Source organism: Cryptomeria japonica, chromosome 3 (assembly GCF_030272615.1).
Source record: "Cryptomeria japonica chromosome 3, Sugi_1.0, whole genome shotgun sequence".
In the NCBI taxonomy this organism is placed as follows: Eukaryota; Viridiplantae; Streptophyta; class Pinopsida; order Cupressales; family Cupressaceae; genus Cryptomeria; species Cryptomeria japonica.
Window position 1 is genome coordinate 345,728,336 of NC_081407.1, and position 22,196 is coordinate 345,750,531.

The window sequence follows — 22,196 nt, forward strand, 5'->3', positions numbered from 1 at the left end:
GCACTCAACAAGACACGATCTTGCCTGGATTGTTGTTTGTCGCAGGTGGAAGGGGAAGTCCTCCCCGCCCCCCCTTGGATTGGGTCTCCACACCCCTTCTTGAGTTGGGTCTATGTTGTTGAAGGTTGGATAAGTTTCCTTTGTTCAAACTTGTTAATCTCAGACTTGCTCCGATGTGCTGTCTTTTTGCTTTTGTGTTTTTCTTTCTTTTTTTGATAGTCTATGACTATGTTAAGGGTCATCGCCCTAGTTAACGTCGCTTTTTTAATAAAAAACAAGACACGATCTCTGGTGGGCTCATTAAGAACCATTCAACTTCATCAACAGATGAAAGACCTATTGACACGAGTTTGCATTTTTAGATGAAATAACTCTTTACTAACATATAAAATATGTTAGAAGATAAAGTGATATAGAAAAGCCATCAAATCTCTCACCAACTAATAGATGAGAATTTTGTTTAGTCTTCTTTTCATTCAAATGCTATTATAATTATGGAATTACTTTAGTTCAATATATATTAATTAAATCATCTACTTCTTACACCTATATTAGTATCTCACCATTTTTCATAAGAAATGAAATAAAAAGAGCTATACCTTAAACTCTTACATCTTAATCTATTATAGGTGCTTTGATGTTTGAGTCTTTATGAAATTTTAGCAAATCATTAAAGCAAAAAGAATCCGGTATACTCTTACATCTTAATCTATTATAGGTGCTTTGATGTTTGAGTCTTTATGAAATTTTAGCAAATCATTAAAGCAAAAAGAATCCAAGCTAAAATTATGCAACCAATCACTTAAAATCTATCTTCAAATTTAAGCACTATGATGGTTATTCCTATTGATTGTAAAACGCCTCATAGGGATTTTGGGGCCTTTTAATAATGTTAACTTTGTTGACTCTTATTTCGATAGAAATATGAAGCACCATTATTACATATGTTGACTTAACCTGCATGGTTGTCACCTTGACTTAACCTACATGGTTGCCACCTACACCCACCCCATGCATGACTCTTAATCATTACCTAGGCCCTCTTTACATAATCATTAAACACAATTTAAAGCATAATAGCTCAAGGTTAGAAAATATTAAAATAGTTTATTATTCCAAGATATTGGTGGCCCCTAGGTTCATGTTGAAGGTGTCTGTGTATTCCACTCTCATTTTTTATTAACATACAATAACAATGTCAAACCTTCAGTAAATACTCTTGTAGCATGCAATGCAATTTTAATACATCAATTTACATTTTTCAATTATAATTATAGTTGTATTCTAAAAATATATTATTGTTTTTTTCGTTGCATTTATATGATTGTCTTATTATTCTTTTTTTATCTTTTGTTTCTTTCTATATATGGTATATTAACGATTGTTCTTGTTAAAGAATTTGTTTTTAGAAATGGAGGATCAAATGCACGAGACAAGCTATTTTGTGATCAGATAAACAATGGCGACCAAAATGGTGGGGGAAAAGATGCACAAAGTTGATAGAACGCTTTCATTATTTGGCTTTGAAAGACAACATGTGACACCCCTTTCAAAAGAACTACTAATTGAATGACAATGTTTCAAAATGAAAACCAAATATAATGACTGAATGCAAGAAGCTCAACACAATCTCAAATTACAAAGTGAAGCCTCATTTCTAAATCCATAGGAGATGATTACATGCTAAAATTGTGTAAAATACCTTACTCCAAATAGACAAGGCTATATGCATATTGCTTACAATTTTTATAGAGGAAATAATATTCAATAGTAGCATTTAAGCCAAAGATCACTCCAAAAAGTGTAGACCAGCCACCCCCCTCTCCCCCCACCCCCACCAAAAAAGAGAGAGTATCAAATTGCAAGATTTTTTTTTTTGCAATGTTTTACAATTCCCTTCTAACTCATAAATCTAGAAAGTTTCATAAATAAATGTAGAAGTATAAAACACTTTTTAATCAACGATTTAGAATCCAAATTTGTAAATCATGTGACTTGAATGGTATTCAATTGAGCCAATTCTTCACAAAAATAACTAGGTTTCTCTTTATAAAGTCATTAAATCTCTAAAAAACTACTCTAACCTAATGAAGTTGTTTTCGAGACCTATTGCCAATATACAATTGAGCTAATCCTTCACTAAAATAACTAAATTTCTCTTTATAAAGTTATAAAATTTCTCAAAAACTACTCTAACCTAATAATGAGGTTGTTTTCGAGACCTATTGTTAATATGCATATATGGCTCAAAGGCCAATTGACATAAAGGCTTCAAATTAGATCTACCAAATTGATTAATTTGTATTTACTACACGTTTTCATTACATTATATTCATACCCCTAATTTGCAAGCAATTTCCAAAAAGGTCATGACCTCCTTGGTGATTAGGATTTTTAATGAATATTGGGGTTTTTATATGCTACAAACTTTTCATACAAATAACAAGAAGGTGACATTTGAAAGTGAGAAAAATATATTTGTTGTCATTACTTCTAATCAAAGAATATTATTTAAGGTAAATCTATGTATATCTTTAATTATTAATAATAGAAAGGTTTCTTTTAAATGTTCATATCTTAATTTTGACATTGAATATAAAAAATATCCTTTCTAGATAAAAGACAATATATTTTTATCTTTATCTATTGGTGCATTTTGAATCTATTTAGAACAATTATATAAATTTACTTTTTGAAATATTGCATTTGCTTTGCATATTTTTATTTTATGTGAATTTTAATTTTATATTAAGTTTTTGTTCCTAACGACATCGTTATGGTCATTTTCATACCTACTATTTCTCTTACATTAGACATGGGTCTCTATTTTATACTTACAATACATGATACGATGGTTGACCAACTTTACGATGATGTCATGTTGTAGACATTTTCCATTCTAATAATCGAACTAGTCTCTCTTGCCCTCCTCCTTTTTATATGATTAATTTTACCACAATTCCAACACTTAAACTTAGATCTACCAAAAGACTTAGAAATCTTTTAGAATTGGGCAATTTTATCTGTTTCTTGTCCTTGTCATTTGATCCAGTTTTGAGAACCACAACATCTTTGAAGGAATCTAAAGTGTTTGTCTCAACTTCTGTTTGCCCGCTCCAGGGTCGAATCCCCTTGAAGATTACAATACGTCACGTTTTCGAATCTCACGAGTTCTGAAATAATAAAATGAAAACTGAATTGGAAGTGAATGAGCACGTAAACGACCACTGCTCTTGTAATTCTTCTTTGAATGCAACGATGACAGACAACAATGGCGAACGAAGGCCAACGTTGTAGAGAACGTAACGAGGCAAAATTTGATCTTTACTTCAATTTTTAAAAAAAAACTGTTTTGACCGTGATCTGAGTTTAATATTTTATATTTTGGGAATTATGCTTGATAGCATTATATAATGTTATGTCGGAGCCTTGTATTCAACAAGACTTGATCTTTGGTGGGCTCATTAAGAACCGTTCAACTTCACCAACAGACAAAGGACCTATTGACACGAGTTTACATTTTAGATGAAGTAGCTTTGTACTAACATATAGAATGTGTCAAAAGTAAAAGTGATATAGAAAAGCCATACAATCTCTCACCATTTTTCTTAACGAGTAGATGATAATTTTTTTAGTGTTCTCTCCATTCAAATGCTATTATAATTTTGGCATTACTTTATTTCAATATATGCTAGTTTTATCATCTACTTTGTACACCTACATTAGTATCTCACCATTTTCCGTAAAAAACATGAAATAAAAATAACTACACCTTTAACTATTACATCTTAGTCTATTATAGGTGCTTTGATGTGTGAGTCTCTATATAATTTTTGCAAAACATTGAAGTAGAAAGAATCCAAGCTAAAATTAACATATGTATTCTACAACAAATTGCTTGAGAAGCCATCTTCAAATTTGAGCACTATGATGGTTATTCCTATTAACTATGGTGTGCCTCATAGGGCTTTTGGGGCTTTGTAATGATGTTGACTTTGTTGGCTCTAATTTTGATACAAATATGAAGCACAACTATTGCATATGTTGACTTAACCTACATCCACCCCATGCATGCCTCTATAAACATTACCTATGCCCTCTTTGTATTCTCATTAAACAAAATTTAAGATTAATGACTCAAGGTTAGACAATCTCAAATAATTTCTAGGTCCAAGATATTGGTGGGCCCCTAGGTTCACATTGTAGGTGTCTTTATATTCCACTCTCAATTTTCTATTAACATAAAATAATAGTATCAAACCTTCAATAAATACAAGTTCTTGTAACATGTAACACAATCTTAATACATCAATTTACATTTTTCAATTTCAGTTCTAATTGTATTCTAAAAATATATTATGGTTTCCCCCCATTAATAGGTGTAGGAAGGATGATCTTCCTTGAAATCCCATGGAGAATGTGGTGTGGAAGGAACTGGAAGAAGGGTGGGTAAAGATCAATTTTGACGAAGCCTCAAGAGGGAACTCGAGCTCAAGTGGATCAGGGTGTGTGATAGGAGACAACTTGGGCAAAATCCTCTGTGAGAAAGAAAAATTCTTAGGGGATACCACAAATAATATCATAAAATTTAGGGTGGTTCTGATGGGGATAAAGTGTGGTATAATAATCAAAGCTATGCAGATCCATTTGGAAGGGGATTCATCAATAACAATGAATTTGATTTGACAAAATACAATACCAAATTGGAAGTTAGAGAAATGGCTAAAGCCCATTTAGGCCCTAATAAGAAAATTTGAAGAATTCAAAGTTACTTACATATATTGTGAGGGAATTAGATGGCAAATGTGTTGGCAAAAAAGGTGGTAGGGGATGGTGTGGATGACAAGTCAGTAGTGGGTAGCATGGTGAATACCCTTGTTGTCCAAGGTAGTGATGAAGGTATGAATTGTTGATCATTTTGTTGCAAGCCCCATGAGATTGATGGAATGCACATACCCATTGGGCATTTTGGTTGGACATAATTTGTACCAATGACATTTATGGTTTCAAGTAGAGGAATCCAGTTAGGATTGGATGAGGTAAGCAAGGATATAATGAAAATGGGGAAGGATGATGACATGTTGTTTGTTGCATTGGCCAACATGATTAGTTAATATATTGGTTTTAGAGTCTCTCATGTGAAGGGGCAATTTAGTTTCCCCATGACATTTTATGCTATGGCTTTAGGTGGCGAATGAGTTGGGTGGTACCAGGTGCGATTATGAAATGGCATACCTAGGGAATGGGATTGTGAAATCATGTAATGTTGTGAGCATTTCTATTTGGGTCACAAACCGATGGAAAGGCCATTCAGGTGCTTCCATTTCGAGCTTTTGCCTTCCTAGTATGGATACACCTATGAGATTAATTTGCTAGAAAAGACAAATGTCTTTCATGAGTGATATTTCAAAGAAGACACTACAACGGGTGTTGAAATCTAACAAGGGGATGGTTATACATGTAGTGTAGAGAATTTTGGGAGATGAGTTCTTAAAGGCATATCATAGGTATAGGGTAAATACTGACAAAACTGCTATGTTTGTTGTAGTGCTTCTCTATTATGGGAGATGAGTGATATTTTAGAGAAGACACCACAACAGGTGTTGAAATATAACCAAGGGATGGTTATACATGTAGTGTAGAGAATTTTGGGAGACGAGTTCTTAAAGGCGGAGCATAGGTATAGGGTAAATATTGACAAAACTGCTATGTTTGTTGTAGTGCTTCTCTATTATGAGAAAACGAAGGAAATGGTGAGTGTCTTATGCAATAAATTGTTGAAGAATTATTATTCAGGGGGAATTAGATAATGTAATGGAGAATGTGGATGAAAATAATTTGATACCTATGTTGAAAAGCTATTATGTGATTCATAGACATGGGAGGGAAGTGGTGAAGTATCCCCTTCTTAGTCTAGTGGAAGCTTCAACTATTCAACAAAGGCATGAGGAGGTGAAAATAAATGTGTTGTTCTTGAAAAAATTGCTTTATATTTGTCAAAGGAAGGTGATGTTGGGTGTTTGCGGAAGTATTTGGTGACATAGGGCCTAGTAAGTGATGGAGAGGACGATGAAGCGATTGGAGATGAGGGCTCAAACAAATAAAATTATGTTTGGATTAGACCTGTTAAGGGAGGCTAAGGTGGTTGCCCACACAGATTGCAACACAAATTGTCTAGTCAAGGCCAAGGTTGTCGAGGATACATGTGGCAAGGGGAAGAAGGTCATTTGATTAATCTATGTTAGTTTATTTTATTTTGATATGTGTATGATCAATTGCTACAATAGTGATAGGTAGGGGTCTATGTATTCTCTTCTTTTGGGCCAAGCGCCATTTAAGAGATAGGGGTAGATGTTTTAGCTAGATGTTAGGTGATAGGAGGTAGAAATTTTTTTGTTAGAAGAACATTTTGGGTTGTTGATGTATGGTCTTGCAAGAATATTTAACAACTTTTGATACAATATAAGGGTGCTACCCCTAGCAGGTGTTTAATGAGAAAAAAAAAATATTATAGTTTCTTTTGTTGCATTTATATGCTTGTTTCACTATACACTTTTTATCTAGATCAAAATCTCAAACAAATTGCTTTCCATATATGGTATTGTAAGGTATGAAAATTGGGAATTACCAAGTAAACCCACTAAATAACCCAATTAACACAACATACATTGAAAGAGGAGCGAACCCAATAGATCTAGGCCCAATCCCAATGTGGAAAGGAATAAGATTCTAATTAGATTCACTGATTGGAACTGATTATCCTCTTTCTTAGTTGAATTTGGAATGTAATTACAAAATTAGAGTAAAAGTATGAATAATTGAAGTAAATTGTCGTAAATAGATTGCTACAAATATCCCATAGAGCCACAGACTGAGATCGAGGCAAAAGAAGATGTTTAGAGCCAATTCCTAGAGGTTTGGCCTAATTTTTTGAGACCAGGTAGCACAAATCCGCCCTAGTCCTCTGAATTTTTTGTTATCGAAAGCTGAACATGTTTGTCATTATCGACTCTATCGAAATTCTTGAGTACAACTCTTTGTGCACACAAAAAGAGAGGGAAAGATGTTGGGAGTAGGGTTTTGCCTTAGGTCAAACCTCAGTTTTGGAATTGACCATGAAATTGAATTGACATACTGCTTGCTCACTTGAATTGAATTAAGATCATAAATTTGCCTCTTGAAAAAGTTAGGTTTCAAATGAGAGGGGTAGACCTCCTTTTATGCTTGGCTGTCAGAAATTTTTTTAAATTTTCAGAACAAGTTGAAATGGGATCAAATTTCACGCTCATTTGAGATGACCATTATGAGGCCCCAATTTAGGACCTAATTAGGAGGACTAGGGCATAGGCTGCCCTGGTCCTGATTTGGGACTAGGGCATGGGATGCCCTGATCCTAAAAATTAGGACTCTAGAATGAGGAGGGAGATGGAATGGTGAGTTTGGAATTTGGTGTGAGCAGAATCAACACTATAATTAGGCATAAAAACCCAGAACGCCAAAGTGAGGGCTAGGTGAAGAAAAAATTGTAAGCAAGTACTATTTACAATGCTACATGTATACTAATGACTATTCTTGCTAAAGAATTTGTTTTAAAAAATTTCTCTCTTTTCCATGGACTATGGCAACATGGTGAAATATGGGAAGATTTAGAAATGGAAGATCAAATGCATGAGGGAAGCCATTTTGTGTTTAGATAAACAATGTTGGCCAAAATGGTAGGTGAATAGATGCACAAAGTTGATAGAATTTTTTCATTGTTTGACTTTGAAAGACAACATGTGACAGTTCCCTTTCACTAGAACTACTAGTGAATGAAAATGTTTCTAAATGAGAACCAAATATAATGATTGAATGCAATAAGTTCAACACAATCTTGAATTCATAAGTGAAGCTTCATTTCCAAATCCATAGGAGATATGATAAAATGCTAGAATTGTGTAAAATACCATACTCCAAATAGATAAGGCTAGATGCATATTGCTTGCAAATTTGATAGAAGAAATAATAATTAGTGGTTAATCAACAGTTTAGAATCCAAATTTGTAAATCATGCACGACTTGAATGGTATGCAATTAAGCCAATCCTCCACAAAAATAACTAGGTTTCTCTTTATAAAGCTATAAAATTTCAAAAGAACTACTCTAACTTAATGAGGTTGTTATTGAAACCTACTGTCAATATGCAATTGAGTCATTCCTTCACTAAAATAACTAGGTTTCTCTTTATAAAGTTATAAAATTTCTCAAAAGCTACTCTAACCTAATGAGGTTGTTTTCGAGACCTATTAATGTTAATATGCATATATAGCTCAAAGACCAGTTGGCATAAAGACTTTAAAACCAGATCTACCAAATTAATTAATTTGTATTTACTATATGTTTTCACTACATTATATTCATACCCCAAAAGGTCATGACCTCATTGGTGATTAGGATTTTCAATGAATGTTAGGTTTTTTCTAGATGCCATGAACTTTTCATACTAGTAACACCAAGGTGACATTCAAAAGTGAGAAAACTTATTTGTTGTCATTACTTCTAATTTAAGAATAGTATTTAAGGTAAATCTATGTATATCTTTAATTATTAATAATAGAAATGTTTCCTTTAAATGCGCATATCTAAATTTTGACATTGAATATACAAAATATCCTTTCTAGGTAAAAAGAAAAATATTTATATCTTTATCTATTGGTGTATTTTGAATCTATTTAGAACAATTATATAAATTTATTTTTTGAAATATTGCATTTGCTTTGCATATATTTATTCTATGTGAATTTTAATTTTATATTAAATTTTTGTTCCTAACGATATCGTTATGGTCATTTTCATACCTACTCTTTCACGATATCTTTATGGTCATTTTCGTACCTACTCTTTCTCTTACATTAGACATAGGTCTCCGTTTGATACTTACAATACATGATATGATAGTTAACCTACTTTGCGTGATGTCATTTTATAGACATTTTCCATTCTAATAATTGAACTATTCTCTCTCGCCCTCCTTTTTTATATAATTAATTTGATCACAATTCCAACACTTAAACTTAGATCTACCAAAAGACCAAGATATCTTGTAGTATTAGGCAATTTTATCTTGTTTCTTGTCCTTGTCATTTCATCCAGCTTTCAAAACCATTACATCTTTGATGAAATCTAAAGTGTTTGTCTCAACTTCTGTTTGCCCCCTCCAGGGTCGAATCCCCTTAAAGATTACAATACGTCACGGTTTCGAATCTCACGAATTCTGAAATAATAAAACAAAAACTGAATTTTGGAAGTGAATGAGCACGTAAAAGACCACTGCTCTTGTAATTCTTCTTTGAATGCAACGATGACAGACAACAATGGCGAACGAGGGCATGCTGGGCCTACGTTGCAGAGAATGTCACGAGGCCATATTGATCTTATCTTCAAATTTTTATTAAATTTTGTTTAAAAAATTGTTTTGACCAGAGTTTAATATTTATATTTTGTAATTATGCTTAATAGCATTATATAAGTGGATTATAGGTGGAGAAGCTCAATTTCTATAAACACTCATTGTTTAATTTTTTTTAAAAAAATTTAGGTGGAAGGTTTATTATATTCATATATGGATATAAAAATATCTATTAGCATTTAATTTAATGTGGTTGTGATAATGAAAATCACAAAGAAAATTTTTATTATTAAATTTTTTATTTTTTTTTCACATGTACTCAATTAATTAGTTTTTACTTATTAAATGCTAATGATATCTTCACTTCCACCTTCAATTATAAATCAATTTGTCTATCTCCATCATGCATTAACTTTGTAATTATCTCCATGTAGTTTTATTGATATTGGGGGATTGAAAGTGTCCAAATAAAGTCAATGGGCCCTTGGTCTACTGGAGAAGTTGAATGGCTCCAAATGAACCCACCAGGGATCAAGTCTTGTTGGGTGCAAGGCTCCGACATCATAAGGGATGAGGCTGAGATCGTGCCCCGGGCGAATTTGGTGGAATGGATACCCCTCAGTCCTTGGCTCTTAGGCTTCATGCCCTTGCTGGGTTGTCGTGCTCGCAGGTCTGGAACTCCAAAGAAAAAAAAAAAAAAAAAGTGTCCTAATAAAGTCCATTGTTTTCAAATACGAATAAGAAGAACTATAAAATATAACTATAATAACCATAATATGATAATATAAAAAATAATAATATAATCATGTCTTAATAATAATTTAATATTAATTATATAAAATATCCTTTCTAGATAAAAGGAAAATATTTATATAATTATCCATTGGTGTATTTTGAATCTATTTAGAACAATTATACAACTTTATTTATTAAAATATCACATTTTCTTTGCATATATTTATCCCTATGTTTTAATTTTATATTAAGTTTTTGTTCATAACGATATCTTTATAGTCATTCTATACTCACTCTTTCTCTTATATTAGACATGCATATTTATTTGATGCTTATAACACATGATATGATGGTTGACCTTCTTTACAATGATGTCATTTTGTGGACATTTTCCATTCTAATAATTGATCTATTCATACTCCTTTTATCTCTTTATTTCATTCATAATACTTTTTTTATATTTTTTGTATTTTTCCATTTGCATCCTAAATATCTTTGTGTACTACTCCATAATTCACTAACTAGGCACCACACATTTACTCTCCTCCCTTGATTGTTTTCTTACCCTTAAGATCGGGAATACATTAAATTCTAAATGTTATGTAAGAACTTATATGAGTTTTGTAGTTTCACATAATCATATATATTTAAAACATCAAAAGTTAGTTTTATTTTCAAGCAAGGCATGCCAAACAATGCATTGTGTGAATCATGAGAATGCTCCCATTAAATGTCACTTTTATTAAAAGCCAATTGTGTTTTAATAAAAGTGTTAAGATGTGAACTTTATTCCCACATCTTTTGCAAGAGATCAAACCAACAAATGAATTGAATGTGCAACAATACTTACATAGAATGGTCAAAATAAAATGATAGACAAATTTGATTATAGGATGATGGAGAAATTTCTCAAGTACTAAAAAAATAAGGAATATTGGAAAAATAATAAAAAAATTCTAGATTGGACCATTAGTCTCATGAAATAAAAATATTCAAAGAGGCAAGGGAGATATATAGGTGCTAGAAAATATGTAAATGATGTTATGATGTAGAAATATATTACCACAAGTATGACCTATTGTGATGGATAGAGACCCTTGATACATCACAATGTGTTGCTTTTTCTTATGATAATGTGGCTATATCCATGAAAAGCATCAACACAATGGCCAATTTCTTCACAAAAATTTAGAGGCATGCAAGTTCATGTCCAACCATGTTATTGTTCTCTTATACACTCTCAATCCTACTTCCAAATTAGACCTTCTTTATGTTTATCCCACCAATATCTTGTAGTCAAAGTATCAAGACTTAGGAAAAAGCTTAGTGCTAGATGAAATCCCCAAAAAATATGGCTATATGAAAATATAAAGGACTTAGACAATGGTCATAGGGTCATTATGCTACATAAATTGTGGACTCAAGCTCGAAGCAATGTCGACTACTTAGAACATTTGATATCATAGAAGAGGCAACTCATGCTTATGTTATTGTCGCCATATCAATGAGAGGCATAAGGGTAATTACAACTTTCCTCCATATGAATTAAGATCCATGTATATTCTTTTTCAACCAACCTATTATACTCTTCCCTACTTTGGTGTCTTGCTGTAAATTGCACATTGATAATATTAACCCTACCAAGATGTTGCAAGATACTTTCTCTAATTATAAACGTAGGAATTTGACTAGAAAAAAATTGTATTAGAATCTAAAATGTACAACTTTGGTAACATGACCATTAACAAACCCATGGAGTCTTCAATTGGAAAGATGGAGAAGACTTGTCAATTTATTAGAGGTGCTTCAAGCAATTCGTAGGAAACTATCTCTCTTCCTATAGAGCCTATCACCACCAAAAAGTTAAAATTATCGTTGAAATCCCTTTGCAAGAATATCCATTCACTAGTACTAGCCTTAATCCTAAAATGTTTCCTTCATTTACACCTAATTTCCACACTCTTATATTTATTGTCAAAATGAAACTACTAAAGAATTAAGCATTCCATGCTCACATTTGTGTTCCCAACCTTCCAACTCTATTGTTCACTCTTCTTTTGGCACTAATAACATTGTCAATACAAGTATACTAAACTGGATCAAAGGATATAACATTTGGTTATCTCACCAAAGTAACTTTGAGTTAATTTGGGATCTAATGATAAAGTAAGTTGTCTCTTTTAACCTACAAATCAATAGATGCCAAGTGTCCACTATTGCTAAGCTAGTAAGGGTTCAAATCCTAAAGCTCAACTAAAAATCTAACCCAAGTTTGGATCTAAAATCCAACCATATTTTATAGATTAGAATGGGTCTATTTTCTCATCAAACTAAAATTTGTAGGTAGATGATATTTAGGGTCTAATATATAATCAAATATGCTATAAGACTCCATATTAATTTAGTCCAACATCAATTTTGAGCATTAAGATCTTAAAAGCTTGAGTAATTTAACTTTCCAATATTTTAAACCAAATAATAACCATTTTTAACTAAATAATAATTATTTAAAATTTATAAAATATTATTCTAAAATATAAAAACCTAACAAAGAGCATGTTCAACATTTGTACACATCTGTCATAAAATATGGATTTGGAAACCCGAATTGCATGTTCAATCCTTAAGATTGGTAAATTCAAATTTAATCCAAATTTATGGATGAAATTTCATAGATTTGGAATAGAGAGTATATTTGTTTGATAATGAATTCATGTAACCAAACGAATAATTGATTCTTAATACAAGAAAGTTATAATGCTAACACAATTGTATTATGGATTAAAGTAAAAATTTCACTATTTGCTCCACCATCTTTAAACACATACCCTAATGTAATCATTCATAATGCCCCATTATTAGTTTGAATCTCGTTCATTTTTACATTTGACAAAACAATGACAACAATTCTTAAACAAGCTAAACATTAATTAATTAGAATCAATGCAATAATTTTTTTAATTATCATTAATCAATGTCTTGTCAAAAAATTAAACAAAGTTTAGCAAATCAAAAGTCAAAGAAGGCACCTATCAACCAATTTACACAATAAGAAGAAAATGTTAGGGATTACAAAATATTTTACTTATATACAAAGATTTTAAATATTTACTTAAAATAAAATAAAATTTAAATATAATGAATACTATTTATTGATTATTGAATCAAGGGCGAAGACTTAGTAATTGGACACCCTCTATTTGTTTTGTTCTTTGAAATCACATCAAATATTAATTTTATAGTGCATGATTAATGCAATGTATAAAAGTTAAAATTTTCATTTCAAACTTTGAGTTACAAAATATAATTTATTTATTGTATTATTAAATACAATGCACCAAAGTCATAGTTTTCATTTCAAACTTTGAATTATGTAGAACAATTCTTTTATTACATGATAAATATAATATAATATACCAAAGTAATAGTTTTTATTTCAAACTTTGATTTATATAAAACAATAATTTTGAAAGCATTTAACATGAAGATTTTAAATAAATCAAAATATTGACTTATAACTTAAATATTAAATAATATTTATAAAATATTTGTATACCATAACATAATTTATTTTCAATTAAAAATATTTCTTAAATTATCTAGAACATCTTTATTCAAATAACTTTAAAATATCTAAAATACTATAATAACAAAAAAAAATATTAGTCTCAACTAAACATTCAAACTTGACTTAACATGTGTTCAATGTTTCCTTACATAAGACCATAAACTTACAAGTTCTACTTGTTCAAAGAAACCATATTAATATTAATTAGATGAGGTTTGGTGAAATGTTAGTATTAAAAGTTTTAACTAATAAAATTAAATAGTTGCAACAAAAAATCATTAAAACTTGCATAGTTATCTTAATCCCATTATCTTGGCATCGCTATAAGATGGTTGACTTTTATAAAGGATTATGATAAAATTTACAATTTTCAATGTGGTGGAAAAAACAAGTTATAATGTAAAGGATCAACATTAGAGAAAATTATATTCTAGATTTTAGATAAGATTAGAGAGAATTATATAAAATTAATGATCAAATATATTTAATATATAATATTAAATTTTAAAATAAGATTGTCATTTTTTTTTGATTGGATAACTGTGAAAAAGTTACTTGACGGGAAGAGTCAACTGTCAAATTTAAGCTCTAGCCAAGGCACGGGGTCCAACACTGTTGCATGGTCACAACTAGAACACAACTTGTCAGGCTTATCTACCGTATATTTATTTTAGTTTATTTCATATTAGACAATTTTCTGGTCTAAAGGTTTAGCTGATTTGTATGGAGTTGGAAAGCACGAGGAATGTAGAGTCCAATTTAATCAAAATTTGCTTTCTTAATGACGGTGGAAAGTAAACCTAATCCTTGTCTAATTTTTCCACACTGTGTGTTAGAATAATATGAGTTGTTTTTGGATTTTTTGTGTATGTTTTTTTTTAACATTTTATATAGGAGGATCATTAAATGTAATCTGAAATGTTGATCAAAGAAGTCTATCGTGATTTGATGTATCAATAAAAAAATGATCCGAAAAGGTAATCTGAAGCATCGATTAAAAAACATAATGTGATCCAAAGCATCGATTAAAAAACTTAATGTGATCAAAAGTATCAATTAAAAAACACAATGTGATATGAAGCATTGATCTTTAGGAAGAGTATCATTGAAGGTGATCCAAAAGGTCGATAACAAAAGAGTGATTTGAAGTGTCAATCAAAAAAACATAACGTGATTTGAAGCCTCAATCAAAAAACATACACAACAAATCCAAAAGTGACTCTAATAAAAGTGACTCAAAGTGTATTTACACGGGGGTGCAAATTTTCACCCCCATAGCCATTTCGAACATAGAATTTGGAGTATGATGGCTACATAGCAAAGAATGAATGAATAAATGGAAGATTTTAATGATGTCCATGAGACCTAAGAATCTATGAGACCAAGACAAATATCCTTAAAGTATCTTCGGATTCTTTTCAATGTTGTATCTCCTATTATAAATTTTGACTAGGAGGTTGGTTGTTTGGTTAATCTTATCTTCCTCAAATAATTAGTGCATGTTGTTTACCTTCAAGCAATTTTTCGTATTCATTAAGGAATTCCTCATAAGTCATGCCATGACAAAGTGTCATTTTGTTTCCACCACCTCCTTATTGTAAAATCTGCAAGCTCTTTCCTCCCAAATTTCTTTGAGTATCTTCTACCTACTGATCTCACACCTAAGAAGAATGCATAATACCATCCAATAAATATAACCCTACGGTCAGATGGGTAAGCCTTTTTCCATACGACTTTGTTCTGGAAGCTGGTAAGCTGGTTGTAGCGGAATAAACGGCAAACCGCGTCAGACTGCAGATTTTCCGCCCGCCCATCGAATTCAACGCCTAGGGAGGAAAGCGACAAATAACACGTCAACCCATCGACAGGTAGTGAAAAACTAGGCTCGTTGCCACGTCAGCATTAACTTCGGCAAAGTCTGAAGCCGAAAGTGACCGACTCGGCAAACAGCTGTAGGCAGCGCCCAAAAGTTGAACGTTAGGGTTTAGATAGTCAAAGCCGGCGAACACGTGGACATGAGATGACGTGTATAGACCAAAAGTAATTGAAAAGCGGTTTGGAGTGAACCTGACGCAAAGGGAGTTTAGCGAGAAGCAAAATGTGAACGGGGTGACGTGGACGCGTGGAAGAAGAAGATTCTCGTGATTGTTTGGCCGGTTGGCTGGCTGGCTTGCTGTGAATGGATAAGCAAAAACCAACGGAAAAGAGTTGTAAAGCTTAAGACAACTGACGGAATCCGGCGAAATGCGTGTTTCTGAATCCCAAGAGTTTTCAACGCTGAAAACCCTGATATATGATGATGATTATGATGATTCAGGGAGATTAATTCGAGGTTGGGTTTGGGTTTGTATTGATGATGAACATAGAGAAAGTCAAAATATTTGGTGTGATTTGATTTTGCTTGGAACAAGCGGAATTTCCGATCGGCGGACGAAAATTCAGAGGGATCCAGTTCCAGAAATTATTGTTGCAACAGGCCGGATTTCAGAATTTAATTTGTGGAAATTCGGAGTTTTTGATTTGGAGATCGTATAGGAGGAACATAAAAGTCAAATTACTAGGATCGAATTGGCTCGGCGGTAAGCGGAGATTTCGTTTCCGTTCAACCAAGGGTGGGAATTTTCCAGGGAGTTGAACCGATCGGAGCAGTTTAAAGATCGGAGATTGGAAGTCAAAAGTGGAGAAGGAAATCAGCTCGGCCGCAGGCGAAATTAGCGTGTCTGTTAGGAAGCGGATTGAAGGATTGCAGGGCGCAGGATTCGTGGCTGGAGATTGGAAATCGACAGAAGTGGGAATAAGTTCTGCGGGAAGCGCAAATTCTGATTGAATTTAGGTAGATTGAGAGTTGATTCTGGAAAACAGGGGTTGGTAGGGTTTGCCTTTTTCAAATTCAGCAGTGGCGAGTTAATTGCATGGCTCAGGCATCGATTTTTCCCGTGAGAAAGAGGCGGCTTTCGATCGGAGCTTTTATCCCTCCCGTTTCCCGAATTGCTATGGCAAGTGCGCTGGTGTTTCTCGCGCAGGAGATCTCACGCTGCCTGAAACCCCGGGTATGTCAGAGGCGAAACGCTACTGTCATGATGAGAAGAATAAAGGTTTTATCGGTGCTTTTCGAAGTTGTTAGGGATTCAGGGCAGCCGATGCCTCCCTCCGCCATGTTGTGCTTCAATGAGCTGTATATTACGCTTCAGAGGACCAAGGTTTTGCTGCAGGAATGCAACGATGGAAGCAAGGTCTGGTTGTTGATGCAAGCGGAATCCATGGCTTATCAGTTTCACGAGCTCACGCAGGAGATTGTGACGGCTCTGGATGTCTTTCCGTTAAAATTGCTGGACATTTCCGAGGACGTGCGAGAGCAGTTGGAGCTGTTGCATCGGCAGGCGAAACGGTCCAAGGTCTCCGTCGATCCTCTCGAGGATGAGCTCCGGAAGGATGTTATTTCCGTTCTGGATGAATTTGAGAGAAAAGTTACTCCGGATTCTGCCAAATTGCAGAAGATTTTCGAGCACTTGGAGATAAGAAACGGTAAAGATTGCAGAAACGAGGTTCGGTTACTGGAGGAAGAGATCGGGAATCAGTGCAACAACCCTACCGGCATTGACGGTCCAGTTTCTTTGCTCAACAGTCTGATAAGCCTCATCCGCTATTGCAAATGCGTCTTGTTTGGCGTCACCGACATGGAATCCGACACCGATAAAAATAAAACCACTGGTTCAAATCCAAAGCCTGAAAATGGCGAAGATGGATATGCTATCCCTGACGATTTTCGGTGCCCTATTTCTCTGGACCTGATGCGAGATCCTGTGATCGTCTCCACCGGCCAGACGTATGATCGCTTTTCCATAACCCGCTGGATCGACGAAGGCCATTCCACCTGTCCTAAGAGCGGCCAGGGTCTGCTACACAACAATCTCATTCCAAACTATGCTCTGCGAAACCTAATCCAGCACTGGTGCGAAAGCCATGGCGTCCCCTTCGACAAACCAGAAAAGAGCAACCGTAACGCTTCCCTGGAAAGCGTAGCCACAACGAGAGCGGCGCTCGAAGCCACAAAATTGACCGCTGCTTTCCTGGTCGAGAAGCTCTGCAGCGGCACAGCAGAGGTGAAAAAGCAGGTCGCATACGAGCTTCGCCTTCTTGCAAAGTGCGGAATGGACAATCGCGCCTGCATCGCGGAAGCAGGGGCGGTTCCATTACTGATTCCTCTTCTCTCCTCAGAGGATGCCAAAACTCAGGAAAATGCCGTCACAGCACTGTTGAATCTCTCCATTTACCCTAACAACAAGAAGGTCATCTTGGAAGCCACGGAATCCATTGATTCGATCATCAATGTCCTCAAAGCAGGGCGCAGCATCGAAGCCAAGGAAAACGCAGCGGCAACGATCTTCAGCCTCTCGGCCGTAAATGACCACAAGAAAATCATAGGCGAGAAACCAGACGCCATTCCGGCATTGGTGGAGTTGCTGCGCACAGGAACCCCAAGGGGCAAACGAGATGCCGTCTCTGCACTCTTCAATTTAGCCATTTTCAAAGACAATGCCCTCAGAGTAGTGGAGGCAGGTGCAGTGCCATTCCTCGTGAAGCTTTTGGGGGACGATGAACAAGAACGGACAGGGCTTTCAGACGATGCTTTAGCTGTGCTCGCCGTTTTGGGCGGGCAAAGACATGGTCTTATTGCAATCAGCCAGGCTTCTGCAATACCCATTTTAGTAGGGCTTCTCCGTTCTGCTTCTCCCAAAGGAAAGGAAAACTCCATAGCCGTTTTGCTCGCCCTCTGCAAAAATGGGGGCAGCCTTGTTATAAACTCTGTTCTTAGATTACCTTCATTGGTGCCCTCATTATACGCGCTTCTCACCTCAGGTACTCCTCGCGCTAAGCGAAAGGCGACCTCGTTTTTCAAGATGCTACAGAGATGGGAGTACTCTAGACTTCCTATTGATGACTCCTTCACTACCTATTCTGCACATTCCAGAATCGCCATCACTGCCACCGCCCCCTTGCGGTAGTCTCTTTTTCTCTTGTAATTTCACAAAATAGTAAAATGATAAAAGTATTCTTCAAAAATGGGTACAGATATCATTCTACAAAAATGCGTTACAGATATCATTCTTTAAAATTTGGGTTACAGATATCATTCTTCAAAAAAATGGGTTACAGACATTTTTTTATTTAAGAATGTGATTAGATTGTCTTCTTGTTTTTCGTTACGGATTGTATTGGATTGTTCTGTAATGTCTGCTTTCCAGGCTGTGGCAACAGTATAGACATAGACTACCAGCATACGTATAAAGTGTGAACAGTGTTCTTGTTGCCTTAAAATTTTGCATTTGACAAACATATTTAGAGATTTTTTTTTTTCGTTAAATGTTCATGGCAAACTGCTCATCAACTGTATGGATTTATAAATAATGTGATTGAGAATTTCCTCAAACAATATAATGGAATTTGTTTCCTGTGTATAGATTAGTTAGGGCACCTTTGGAATTGCATCTGAAAAACATTGCACAACCCACTGGATTTCTTTTTTCAGGCATCCACTAAAGGGACAATGTAAGGTACTAAAGGATTCATTTCAGAGAGTTTGGAATCCATGAACATCTGTCCCGTACAAGATTTATTTGAGCCTCTGTAGTGAACTTATTTTCGATCATTTATAAGTTGAATCATTGCCATTTCAATAGGTGTTCACATATTTCCCTGAGTTGTACTAACTCCCAAATCGGGTAATGTTCACATGAGAGCAAATAATTACTAAAATCATCGTTTCATATGGCCAACCACGGATTGGATGGTTGCCGTTTGCAAATACATTGAGTTGCCCATCAAATGTTAAATATATTTTATCTAAAAACTTATCATAATGTAATTATTATATATTCAATTATAATTTTATAATTTTTAAAAAAATAAAATAAAATAAAAGTGTAACCATACAGTAAAAATTAAGTAGAGAGGTTTTCACTCGCTGAAGCTTGCAAAATTCAAGGATTCCTTAAAGATTAGGGTAAGTCGCTTTATTTACCTACTACACTAATGTTTAGGTGGAAGGAAGTTTAGGAACTCATAAAACGTAAGGTTAGGTTAATTTATTAACTTGAACTGAAGCTTAGAGGAAAGAAATATAAAACAAAATTCATTTTATTTATTAGATTTAGTGATTTTAAAGATATATTGAGCAAGTAAATAGGCCACAAAGAAAAGTATTGGGTTGCGTGTAAGGGATCCACCAATGACAAATGAAGAAGCAAGTATAGGAATAAAACATTGATGAATTTTAGTAAAAGTAGGTTTGAGGAGAAATATATTTGAACAAGTCGGGAGGATTGTGTGAATGAATTTCATATTTTGAGATTCATCTACTTTTATATCAAATCTGATATGTACACTTTTTCAAGTAGTGTGTTTGCATCACATAAGGAAAGCTATTAAGGTGGTTTATCTAGAAAGGAACATACTACGATATCGTTTATTAAAATAAAGAAGTTTCACATGCAAAAGCAATTTATGAAGGTATATTAGATGAAAAGGTTTCAATATTGTTTTTATCAAAATAAACATATTTATGATTTATTAAATATATTAGACAACAAAAGAATTAAAAATTAATCTATTTAAAATAATTTTAAGCAAAAGATAAAATGATGTACAAAGCTCTCCTTAAAAATTTGTTACCAACATTTTAATTTAATTAAGCAACAATAAAAAATAGTTGAGGGTCAGGTGACCATTATTTAACAAGTCATCATAGAACTTAAATAGACAATTGAGGCTTTAAAGTGTATAACAATTATTTATTAAGACAAAAATAATCAAAATTAATGCAATTTTTTTTTTAAATGAATAAAACATGTTCAAATCAAATAATTAAATGCACATCATTAAGTATGTAACATTCTACACAATAGGAAATAAATTTGTTCTACATTTGAATTCAAGTATAATTCATTTCTATGCACATGTATATATCTGTCAACAAAGCATACACATTTCAATCACATAGAGTTTACGTTCTTTTTAGTATACATATGAATACACATAGTTTTTCCCCAATGAACGTCTTTTGACAATCTTCAACTGAGTGAGGGAGAGCATCATCAAAGTGCTTCACCTTCAACCATTAATCATGGTCCCTTGCACACCTTCCAATTAGAAGTGGCCCTACCCTTCGCAAAGGTAGTAGATAAAGGAGTTTATAACCATATCATGCCATCTAAGAACTAGTGTAGTTTGGTGACTCTACCACATACAATTTGTCATACAACCCTAGATACCTTCTAGCTAAGTATGACAACTCCAATTGAATGCAACCTCTCAGACACAATGAACGAATAATATAAGTAGCATTTGCATTGCTTTGGTCAAATTTTTCAATATAAAGATCACATTCCTATATGGATGTGTCATATTTCATACATATCTTTCTCAAAGTTGTCATTAAAAGACCTTAGTGTTTTCACATGAACATGTTGTATTAGACAATTATTGGTAAACAAAGGACAACTTCACTAATTTGGAAAAAAAACTCAAAATTAATTATAAATCCTCCATATGTTAGGACTAGTACATTTTCATGTATATTTTCCAACTCATGAAAATTTAATTCATATTTATTAGTATGAACAAATAACATCTTTCATACGCACTTCACACCATTATCGACATGACCTCCTTTTTCCTAAACTTGGGGTATATTAATCTTAACTATAATAAATTGACAATTTTAACAAATCATATACAATTTTTCTTATGTTCTCATTATACTTTACGTGATAGTTTCCTATAATCTTAAACTAGTTCAACTGGTTAACACACTATTCTTTTTGTTTGCAAGTAGAAACCAAGGTTTATAACTTTTTTTACATGTCTATGTGTATGTGTGTACATGACGCCATATACACCTAACATGCTCACATAATTCACGCCTAATTTACACAATGGTAGTCACTATCTTATATGCACGTAGTCTAGTGATTATATATTATTGTTATCCGTTTACTGACAATGAAAGATACTTTAAGAATAATAAAATGGAGAACATAAATATTTACCAAACTTACCACAAAATAATGGTAAATTCAATAGATATAACAAAGTATAAGTATTTTGTCGCACTATAACAAAGATGTACTTAATATGAAATATAAATGACAATTTATATAATAAGTTGTGCTATAACAAAGAGATACTTAATTGGAGACATGCATGACAAATTTTATGCACTCAACTGCACTAGATTGTCGATAAAATACACAAGTCAAAGTATATTCTCTTAGTTGCACTAGAGTGTTGACATAAAATATATTTGAGAAGGGTTTATACTCAAAAGTATTATAACAACCAGAGACATTTGCTACTTCATTTTATGGTGCATAGGCCAAGAAAGAACAACAGTTTTGTTTTCTTAAAATTTTATTAGGTTGGTTGTTTATACTATATGAAATCAATATACTACACTTCACTGTAATGACTAAATAAATTAATTTTGAATAGAAAAGTAAGTAGTTA

At 33.4% G+C, this 22,196-nt stretch overlaps 1 protein-coding gene across 1 annotated transcript; it reads left to right on the plus strand.

Moving 5' to 3' along the window:
• The first annotated feature begins 15,873 nt into the window (after positions 1–15,873).
• Positions 15,874–18,893, plus strand: LOC131034791 (U-box domain-containing protein 1). The gene has a single exon (XM_057966392.2). The coding sequence runs from the start codon at positions 16,604–16,606 to the stop codon at positions 18,695–18,697; it is 2,094 nt and encodes a 697-aa protein (XP_057822375.2). The 5' UTR covers positions 15,874–16,603; the 3' UTR covers positions 18,698–18,893.
• Positions 18,894–22,196: the final 3,303 nt, after the last annotated feature.

Bases quoted from the DNA above. Each gene is read 5' to 3' on its own strand.
- LOC131034791 (XM_057966392.2), top strand. From the start codon at position 16,604: ATGGCTCAGGCATCGATTTTTCCCGTGAGAAAGAGGCGGCTTTCGATC.